This window comes from Pinus tabuliformis, chromosome 4_1 (assembly GCF_031772625.1).
Source record: "Pinus tabuliformis cultivar Carrire ecotype Pingquan chromosome 4_1, CPIR1, whole genome shotgun sequence".
NCBI classification, from domain to species: domain Eukaryota; kingdom Viridiplantae; phylum Streptophyta; class Pinopsida; order Pinales; family Pinaceae; genus Pinus; species Pinus tabuliformis.
The window spans coordinates 561,988,123-561,999,871 of NC_142303.1; the positions used below are offsets into that span (position 1 = coordinate 561,988,123).

Genomic DNA, 11,749 nt, shown 5'->3' on the forward strand with positions numbered 1-11,749 from the left:
AGCGTTCTGCTGCATCTATTCCCTGAGTCATATTCAAGAGTTTCATCTATTATAATTGACTCGGAAACTTTAAATGCAAATTATTATGCTCGTTCTCCCTTTTGCTAATACTGTTTTTATCCAATGAACGATCTAGTGATACCTAAGTCTCCTTAATTTGATTAAAATGTAATTCTGGCTTTGAAATTTCTAATTTTTCTTGCAGAAGTATGAGGAAAACCCTTTTTTGTTTTTTCTAAATTAAGGGTCAGTTGGATGGAAAAATGATTAATTTATAGAGATGTTATCACTAAAATGGTATAAAAAATTTGATAAGATTAGACGTCGATTGAGAAAGTTCGATTTTTTGAAAAGTAGTTTTTATCCTCGATCCTCTCTATATTCTGTTGAAAAATGAATCCAAGAATACATTGAACTACATTAATGCTTACATTTTCTTTTTTAGTTGACGGATGTGTGCCAAGCACGCAAGATGCCGTGAACTCTAAAATAGACCTCGCCCGTTTTCTTCCCCCGCTTTGAGCCCTTCATAATCTTTTTAACTTTCATGTTAAGGTGAGAATTGTTGTAGCAATCTAATAAATTCCAGGTGATTATGAAAGATTTATAATCCTGGGCAGCCTCTACCTAAGCAATGAAACAAGTATGAGAATGATTTTGAACATTTGAAATCATCTTACATAAAGCAAAACTTAAAAAGAAGGAATGACCATGATTTCAAGCAAATTGGAGTAAGCAGAATAATATACTTGAAATCTCGCTTCAAATTATATACATAGTTTCTGAACGTAATAGACTGGAGGGATTAACAGGCTCACTCTATTTCATGTTTTAGTTACACAGTTATAATGTTAAACTTTGACTATCTTCACCATTTTTACACAGCTTTTTACCATACATTAGAATGTTGAACTTTTACTGTTGCTAGTAGTACAATTACCATCGTGGTTACCACTGGTACATGAACAGCCCACTAATCTCTCATATGATATTTGACTAAAATTTGACTTCTGCGGATCCAGAAAAGTATCTCGAATGCTTTGCAATGTGCACACAATGTCCATCATATTTGGTCGTTCTTGAGGAGATTGTTGTGTGCATAACAAACCCAGTCTTAGAAGTTGATTGAGACACATCAATGTCTTGTCTTCTTCAGCATTAATAGTCTTATTATTATTGAACAGACTTTTATCAACTACTTCTTCTGACTGATTTGGAAAACTATTGGTCACCCATTTTCTCAGATCCATTCCTTCTACAAACAGGTTATCGGTGGGTTTCTTTTTTGTGAGCATTTCCAATAGCACAATTCCATAGCTATAAACATCACCTTTTGTTGTGACCCGCCCACCTAATCCATATTCTGCATTTTCACAACTTTAATTAAGTTTTTTTTAAATAAATAGAACACTAAAAACACAGTTCAATATGATATTAGTTCAAATTATACCCGGAGGAATGTAGCCTACAGATCCTTTGAGTGCATATGTAGAAATATAAGCTGATTCCTCAGAATTTGCGAAACATATGGTAGCTATTCCAAAATCTATTAAATAGGCTGTGAGATCTTCCCCAAGAAGCACATTGTTGGGTTTTAGATCACAGTGAATCACTTGCATGAAACAATGATGATGGAGATATGCCATACCATGGGCAATGTCTATTGCTATATTCAACCTCTGGATCAGACTGAAAGCACTTGAATCTTCTACACTGGGATATAACCACTTCTCTAAGCTTCCATTTGCCATGAATGGAAATATTAAAGCTTTGAAGTCCATGTTTGAACAAGAGGTTCTGATTTTAACCAAATTCCTGTGTCGAACTCTACTCAAAACCTTGCACTCTTTACCAAAACTCTTATTTGCCTCTTCATTTTCCAAATTAAAAATCTTAACTGCAACAACTGTGCCATCTTTCATAACACCTTTGTACACTTTCCCAAAACTACCAACTCCTAACAGATTGGAATCACTAAATTCACCAGTTGCAGTGACAAGCTCCCCATATGAAATTCTTTGGTGCCCCACTTGTAAGGACGATGCACGTATTACTCTCCTTTGATTTTGTCTCCTTTGATTTTGTCTCCACAAGATGCCCAAAAACAAACCTGATAGGACAATAGTTGCAACTGCTCCAACGAACATAGTAACTCTTTTGAAATGAAAATGACTTTTATGTTCATTAGCAGAGCACGGTGGCGAACTTACCCAACTTCCACACAAACCAGCATTAGCATTGCAGGGTGGCAAGCGTACCCAACTTCCACACAAACCAACATTTCCCATAAATGAAGTGGCATCAAGCATTTTGAAAATTCCACCTTTAGGGACTTCTCCTGATAACTTATTGAAAGAAACATTTAAGAAGGAAAGCAGTTTGAGTTTTTCCAAGGACATAGGTACCCTACCTGACAAATTGTTGGAAGATAAATCTATGGAATAAAGATTTTGAAGTTCTACGAAAGAAGCTGGAATAAGACCTTCAAGTGCATTGGAAGATAAATCTATGGAAAAAAGATTTTGAAGTTCTACGAAAGAAGCTGGAATAAGACCTTCAAGTGCATTGGAGGAAAGATCTATAACTTGAACCATAATCATTTTTCCCAGTGCCGAAGGTATTGTGCCATTTAATAAATTGTTTGAAATTTTGAAACCCATATACAAATTTACAAGACCTCCCACCCCTGGAGGTATGTGCCCGCGGAACCTGTTATATGATAGGTCTAAATGTAACAAATTCACACATTTCCCTAAAGTTGCAGGTAACGTACCTGATAACCGGTTCTTCTTGAGAACTAGATATTCTAGCTGCTGGAGGTAGCCAACCGATTCAGGGATTCTTCCGGTCAGATTATTCCCCCCAATAGATAGAATCCCTAGGCGTTTGAGTTCCCCGATTTCCATTGGAATGTTTCCCGCTAGATTGTTGGAACTCAAAAATAACCTCTCCAACCTTTGAAGCTTATTAAGTGAAGAAGGAATTGCTCCGGTAAAATGATTCTTCTCTAAGTCAAGGTATGTTAAACTAGTTAGGTTTCCAATATGCGGAGGTATTGCGCCTGTTACATCATTGTAACCCAAGTTTAGCATACTCATGTTTTTAGAGAGCTGGCCAATAGAAGAGGACAAACGTCCGGTGAGATTATTAGAGTATAAAACGAGTTCTCGTAGGGAGGTACAGTTTATTAGAGCAGTAAGAATGGGCAAGCTCGTGCTGTTGCCGCTAATCAGATGATTAAACTCCATGCGAAGGCGCCGGAGCTGTCTCAACTTACCCAACTCCATGGGCACTACCCCGCTGAGCTGATTTGACCCAAAATCGATGACTTGAAGCTTCGTACAATTGAACAAGGTAGCGGGAATGCTTCCACTCAAATAATTACCATACAGATATAATTCCACCAATTTGGTGTGCCTGGTACACAATTCCGATGGAATGTGTCCACTCAAATGGTTGTCACTTAAAGTCAAATTTCGGAGATTTGTGCAGTTTGAAAAGGAAGAAGGAATTTGCCCCGTCAAACTGTTATTCCAAAAATTGATGCTGCTGAGACCACTCAGCATACTCAAAGCAGAAGGAAGGCGCCCATGAAGGTTGTTACTTCGCAAATCTAAGTAGACCAAAGAGGACATGTTTCCAAAGCAGGTGGGAATTGTACCCGACAAATAGTTCTCTCCTAAGTAGTAGTATTGTAATTCGGAGAGAGCACACAGTTCTGAGGGAATGTTTCCTATGAGATTGTTAGTGGACAGATACAAGCTCCTTAAATTGCGACACCCACCCAGACTAGGAGGAATGGAACCTTGGAGTTTATTCCTATGGAGGATAAGCTCATATAAACCAGAGAGGCTTCCCAATTGGTAGGGAATGTGACCATGAAAGTTGTTATTGCTAAGGTCGAGTTTGACGAGAAATGAGAGGTTGCCGAGAAGAGGAGAGATTGTACCTTCTAATCCCATGCTCGAAACATTTAGGGAGACCACTCTGTGACCACTGCATCTGATATTTGTCCACTCGCAGACTGAAACATTTGGCTTCCAAGAGGTGGGTAATGGCTGGGAGGGATCATAAGTCCTGATTGCAGACACGAATCCAAGCATAGCCTCTTGGTCGGTTGCATTGCTTAGATGAGCACCGGAACCATTAGATACAAGGAGAAATAAACAAACGAGTAACAGGAACATTCTCGTACTACAAACGGAAAGAGAAGGAATGTACCAGATCTCCATCACCTCCTGCAAGAGAAATAAGAGTCAGAAAACAATGTTAGTCCGAGTTTCCTGATCGATACATATAGAGTGAGTATATCTCTGGAGACGAACTACAGTGTAAGGCGATATTGGACATCCCATTCAACAACAGGTGTATCGCAAGTTGCAACACACAATTCAGTACGACGTCCTTCTCGAGAAGAGATTCAGATTTGATTATGTGTAGACTTCATTGCGACTGCAGTGGCCGTCACATTTGAAGTGGTGGGCCACAATTGAAGTGTTCGATCACATCAATCGAAAAGAATCCATAACGCCGAAGAATATACAGTTAAATTCAAATCCATTATCAACAAACCATCCAATTGCGCACACGTAGTGAGGGCTAAATTATATTCCATGTTTTAAAAATCCATGACATGATATGAATTTCCCAAACCCTCAAATGGGAATGGAAGACATGTTTTCCAATACGTGTTTCGAACGGGAGACGACGATGCATATAAGGTATTGAACGATATCATTTTGAAATGAGATAAGGATTGAATTATTATTTATTAATTTATTAGAAATTGTAATTATTTATGTATGAGGAGTTGGTTAAAATTAGAGACTTAGTGAAGTGAGAATTAGTTAACTGAGCGTTGACTCAAGAGCAGGGTTGGAATTTGGATTCCTCTTTACCCATCGCATAATTTTTTTTTGACGTTTTAGGTCTTTATGCTGCCCTTCAAGAAACGTTATGTTTAAAATTTTTCCCTTCCAAAGGTGATGTTTTGATAATAAATTAACGCTTCACTAATAAAGGTTTCATTAAAAACACATATCTATCATAAGAAAAGAAAAAACAAAATGACCATAACACATAAATGACTTATTGAATTCTGAAATTTGGTTTGAAATTATATGGAACACTCACAATAAAATCTCCATAACTCTGAAATCGAATGTCCTTGACTCAGACATGTCATAACATGATATTACTAAGGAACCAGACATGTCATAACATGATATTACTAAGGAATTCTTATGGGACGTATAAGATGACCAACAAAATAAAACTATGAGATGGACTATCCTCTGCATCCTCTCCATGATCATAATCACATGGAATCAATGTGAGGGTCCACCGTGGAGAGTTTGTAGTCAAATAAGTACAATGTATAAAAAGTGTTCTAGTATTTCATAAGCTTCATGAGCCATATCTTTCAAATCTTTTAAGTGATATGTTGAGACACTCGATATCTAGTGCAAATTGTAGTCGAAGCGACACTTCCACTGTTCCATAGGTGATATTGTGACATAGGATAACTTTCATAAGTGAGTGGTGAGTCGGTGACACTGTGACAGACCTCTGGCCCAAACAATTCAATAAAGGTGGGTGGCCAATACACTCAGGGAGAGTAAGTGGGAACAAGCAAGATTGTGGTCCAAAATTATTGTGACAAGGAAGAGGTTTTGTTCTTTTAGCTATGTAGGTTCGATGATGCACTAACACACTCATGGATTGATTGTTTGATTCATTCAAGTGAGAATTTTAATGATGTTTGCATAAGAGGTAGATACATATTCATTGGATTTCAAGGAAACTATTTGGACTTAGATTCTAATCCAACTTACCCTAATCAAATGAACGAATTGTGAGTTATTGAACGACATTCCTTCTAAGGAGTACGAAATATATATGTTTTCTTCCCCTTGTACCTTCTAGGTGACACTTATGGGAATTCAATCATATTAAGATTGAGCATCTGAAGAGATCTCATCATGAACAAAACATTTCAAACCAAGCCAAATTTGTTGTGTTGTGGGCATATATATATATATATATATATATATATATATATATATATATATATATATATATATATAGATATGATATAAAGTCTCTATTAGAGTAGATGCTTATTGATCACTTAGTTTTGTAGACATATATTTAAGGAGACTAGGTAATAACCTTTGTTGAATGGTCTCAAATCCATTTTCCTGGTTGTGTGTCCTTAGGCTTTAGGTTCTTTTGTGCTAGTTGTAAGTATCATAATTCCTACTTTAATAAAAATATGTTTCACTTTCTATGTGTGTGCATATTCGTTTTCACTTGAGAGCTCTCTTCAATTGGCATGGTCCACTCACATGCACCTCAAGCTCATCAACAAGAAAGCAAATCAATGAAGGTGAAAAGGGGCCTAAATGGGTTTACCCATGGAAAATTGGAATCTTGCAAAATGAATGGCACAAAAGAAAATAGAGAAAGACCGAGAATGTGAAGCCTAGGAATAAAAATACGCAACATTGTTATCTATAAGTTTATAATTTCTATTTGTAATCATTCCTAAAGTATAAAAGAGCCAAACAAAGGTCATTTCTAGAAGGTTTTGTTAAAAAAAGGTTTCCAAGGTAAGATATCTACATTATCATGTTTACAATTGAGTTCTTCAACACCATTTCTACATTTATTAATTCTAATAAATTAAAAAATAGTTTTCAGTGATGTTTTAGACTCGTTTCATTTTGATGGTATTGTACAATTAATAAATTAGGTTTTGTTTTACTTGAACCCACTTAACGTATTACAAGTATGTGTTTCAATAACACACCTTGTTGGTGATGGATTTTGTAAAACATAAACCATTAAATATACACACACTTCTTACAAATTTTTAAAAGAATTGTGTTTATAAATTGGAATTGTTGACAATTTTTTTTTTAGTTCTATGGTATGCCTTAAAATTGCTTTTGTTTGGCTAAGAGTTTGATTTCATGGAATGTAAGGAAATAGGTTAATAGGCCAAGACTAAGAGATATTTGGTAAGAGTGAAAGTCAAACTCAGACTCGGAGTGGTTTTTCTATAATAATCATGACGAGTCAACCTGCATTATAGATAGCTGCCAGTGAAACCATGATGATTCAACCTGCATTATGGATAGCTTCCAGTGATGATTGTCCCCAATGTGAATTTCACCACTAAATTATAATCATTTTTCCCAATATTTGAAAAAAAAAAGAGAGAAAAAGAAACAAAAAATATGAAAATATTATAGAAAGCAATTCACTAAATTCACTTAAATTCACTTAATATATTTCAAGTATATTTTTAACTAAAACATCATAAAAAAACACTAAACTTTTTTAAAGAATTATATTTATCAAATTTTAATTATTTAAAATTGGAGAGATTTTTAAATATACTTAATTAATTTATACATTAAAAAAATAAAAATATTTAATCCACACAAATCTATAATTTCTTACCATTTCTTTAAAAGATACCATACTTAATTCCAATCCAAAAAAAACTATAAAAATCTAAAATACTTAATAATAACCGAGCTCTGAATTGCGGGATGGTCATGAATAATATCTTTCAGCGAGTCTTGTCGAAACCACAACCACGGAACTTATAATGCAGACGAATTTTAATTTCAGCGGACCATTTCTGTAAACTAAAGTCGAGGAAACTGCCCTCTAAAGCACCTGGTTTTTTTTCTAAAGTTCATTTGTTGATAAGATGATTATCGATTTATTATAGTGTTCCAAGTTGAAGTGGAAAGGTGTCACTCTTGGTATATGATATTAATAACGTTTTCAAAAAAACCTTAACCGTCAAAAATACGTTCCGCATCCTTCCCAACATGTCAGGTCAGACGGTTATTTAAAAAAATTCAACGTATTTTACGGGTAAATTGGTCTCTGACGGGCAAAATACCCGTCAAATTCCAACCCTGCTCAAGAGGAGTGATGGATGAAGAGTTAAGTACCGTTTATATTTAGAGTGTGAGTTATTTTAGGCGAATCGTTAGTCTAAAAAGTTTAAATACTCTTCATTGGTTTCATTGTAATAATCAAATTTTTGTGTGATCAATAGAAAGGTTTAAATACCCTTCACGGATTTCATTGTAATAATCAAGTTTTTGTGTGATGAATAGAAGAGTCGAGCGTGTGTGTTGTGTGAAATTTGTGTTTCGGCCCCTCTGCCTTTCCAACAGTTTAAACTTTAATGATGAATAAAGATTAAACAAAAAGTCTTTAAAACCTGGAAGTAAATTTAACATTAATTTTGAGAAAGTGGTCTAAGAAGATGTTTTAAAATTATCCAACATAGTTAATTCATATTAGTATTATCAAATATGTTTGACAAAGGAATAAGGATAAAGCAATGCAATACTTTAATGTTATGAAATTGAATTAAGTAAAAAAAATGATGTTAAAAAATTATCGATATTTATTTAATATATAAATTAATATTTTGAAATATTAATATATTAGTACAATTACATTAAAAATATTAATGTAGTTGATATAACTAAGGCTTCATAAACATAAAAATAATCAAAAATATTATTGCAATACGAAGAATGTTTTACTAATGTACACATTTATTTGATTAACCATGTATAAAATTGTTATACGGTCAAATTTAACTTAAGAAAAAAAGGAATTGTAAATGAATGTTATAAATAATAATGAGAAACTCATCATGAAGGAACTTATTAGAATTGGAATAATCTCAAATCTCTAAGAAATTAGTGGGTGGGGAGCCATGTGGCATGAATCTAATTTTTTAAATTTATTAAAAGTCAATGCAACCTAACAAACTCTTTAATACACTACAACCGTTAATAAGCATTAAGACTAAGCATATGTTGAGCATATTCCCTTGAAAATAAATCTAAGCCCTCAATTAAAAAAATAAAAATAAAAAATCAACAATCCTCATCCACTAAAATAAAAGACCTTAACAATAACTTAATTAATTATAACTGTGAATCTATTAATCATATAAATTTATGAATATAAATTAACAAACCTTATCTTTTCAAATTAACTAATTATCGTAACATTATAAATAAATCATAAAACTGATTTCTAAATCTACATAGTACCAATACGTTAAAAAAACAGTCGGCCTGGAGTATGCCGTAAAACTGCTTCTGCTTGGCTAAGAGCTCGTCTTCCTCGGACGTAAGGAAACAGGTTAACGGCCCAAGACCCAGAGGCATCTGGCAGGAGTGAGAGCCTGCTCCCGATTACGGACCACCAGCAGGGTTATGCCAGGTGGCGTGGTTTTCCTATTTAACAGTGATGAGTCAAACCCAGCATTCGCGGATAGCAGCCAGAGATGGCTGTCCTCACTGTTGGTTTGACACCTGAGTTGATAGGTTTTACCACCTTCGGAAAAAAAAAATACGTTAAAAAAACAGTTCATTTATATTATGCGTCGACAAGAATTGTCGCACGTTTTGTCGTTCGAGATAAATAACTGAATAAATTTGTCGTTCCAAGTTTTAAAAAAAAGGTAAAAACTTCAAATTGCGCATCAAACTTTATATAAAGTGTAATGATTGAGGACATTTGAAATGAAAGGGTATGTCATTCATATGACATGTAACAATATTTTTATTCTTTTACAGAGGCACTTTACTTAAAGGGGTACGTGATGGGAGAATAATATTGAAATGCCGAAGAAACTGGGGTACGTGAGGCAGATTTGTGGAAATGGATAAGAAACTTTAGAAAAAGTTGTAGATTCCTGCCATCATCGACATGATATATATAAATTATATATGTAAAGTTGTAGGTTGGTACAATAATTGAGGTGATTCAAATGAGTATTTATTTTCGAGCTACAGGTTGGTGCAATAATTGAGATTATTCATGTAAGTATTTATTGTTTTATGTATATAAACACTTTAAAAAAGTCTAGGTAGGACATTTTTTTTTATTTAATGTGAGAATATTTTTTTATTATTTAATATGTTTTTCATAATGGATTCAGTAATTAGAGAGAAAATTATATATATTATAATGATGAAGTTGGGGTGCGAAAAAAAGTCGGGTAAAATATGTTATATTATAATATGTTTGTTTACTACAAGGATTAAGTAATTATAGAGGATATTAGGGAATACATGTATTATAAAGGAAAATTTGTTAAAAAAAAAAAAAAAAAAATCTAAATTAAAATATACAAATATTTTTGGATAATATTTTATTTCACCTATTTAAAGAATGATAAAAAAAAAAATTATTGAATATTATAGGAAAATTCAATGAGAAAAGAGGGATAATGCTACTAAATTTTTTACTAAGAAATATATTTGAATTTAAAAGAGAGGTGGTTTGTGTAATGTTAGTAGGAAAATTCAATGAGAAAAGATGAACCTTTAAATGAACGATTTTGTAGAAAACACTTACCTCCCTTTAGTGGACTAAAGATGAGGGCATTTGGAAAAAGGAATCAATTAATACAAGCAAGGAAGTCTCACACTTTGGTGAAGATATTATACACTTGTGTCATGTACATCGCAATATTATATATCATGGCATTCAATGGAAAGGGCCAATGAAGCCCATTTGTTAGTTCATGAAACATATTAGGGGTTATATTGTGCTATTGGGTTAATTTATCATTTTTCCCCACAAAAGATTCATCAATTCCATTTATTGTATTAAATAATTTGCAAATTATATGAGATAAAATCATTTTACTTTAAAAACCATCAAAATTTTCTACAAAATATAGAAATTTCAATATTTTTATAAAAAAAATCACCATTATAGCTGCCATATTAAGAGTTAATAAGATTCACCAATATTTCTACACCTTGAAATAGTTGTGGATCCTTCAAATTTTCAGTGTGTATCATACACATAATGATTAAAGTTTAATAGATTACATATTGATTTCAACCGATATATAGACATGATGACAATTTTCACAATCCACAATTGCAACGGGGAAATGCCATTGACCATGAGGCTTACACAATTACCACAAGAAGTAATAGCTTTTATCATAGAAAATGTAGAAATATTCAAAGCGGAAATTTAACGAACAAACCCTCCACCACCACCAACACCCCCCAACCCAAAAAAAAACAACAAAAAAAGAAGTTTTGTGAACAAAGTCAAGATAAAAATGGATTTGTTGAAGAAACTTATGGACACCATCTAAATAGTGTCACAAATGGTAAAACTAACAATCTAGGGAAAGGAAGGGAAATGTCAAACAATTTTGCACTAAATTCAATACTCAAGGAAGAGTGTAAGGTGGTTGACAATGTAGAGGAGAGATGAGAAAAAAGAGAATATAATTCTATATAAGTTGATTCTAAAGAAGTGGAAAGGTAAATTTGTGAGGTCAAGGCAAAAATAAAAATATTTAAGACACCAAAGGTAAAATAAATAAATAAATTAGAAGGAACTTCAAACCCCAAAGTAACAGGTAGTAGATTTTATCACCCAGACTTTACAACTATCTCATATGATAAATATGTATGAACATCTAGCAAAGATAAAGTAAATTATTGAAAATTTGCATAGAGAAAGACAACTTCATGGATGAGGATGTGCAAGACGTGTCAAAAAGATAGTTTGGGAAAAAGTGAAAGAAGTCGAAGAGATGCAAGGAGAATTCCCAAAATGGCGAAAGTATTCCCTTAGTCAACATATCACAATCACACTCAATAGGATGGTCAAATAGAGGTTCCTAAGTAATTGAACAATGAACCTAATTTTCCCTTATTCAAAGGAG

At 33.5% G+C, this 11,749-nt stretch overlaps 1 protein-coding gene across 2 annotated transcripts; it reads right to left on the minus strand.

Annotated features, from left to right (window-relative positions):
* Positions 1-732: 732 nt before the first annotated feature.
* LOC149177099 (uncharacterized) lies at positions 733-4,284 on the minus strand. 2 transcript variants are annotated; one of them, XM_089423289.1, is made up of 3 exons: positions 2,555-4,284; positions 1,451-2,482; positions 733-1,363 (listed from the first exon to the last, which is right to left on the minus strand). In XM_089423289.1, the coding sequence occupies exons 1-3, from the start codon at positions 4,230-4,232 to the stop codon at positions 900-902; spliced, it is 3,174 nt and encodes a 1,057-aa protein (XP_089279415.1). In that variant the 5' UTR covers positions 4,233-4,284; the 3' UTR covers positions 733-899. The 2 variants fall into 2 exon arrangements, with proteins under 2 accessions (XP_089279415.1, XP_089279414.1); XM_089423288.1 differs by having other exon boundaries at positions 1,451-4,284.
* Positions 4,285-11,749: the final 7,465 nt, after the last annotated feature.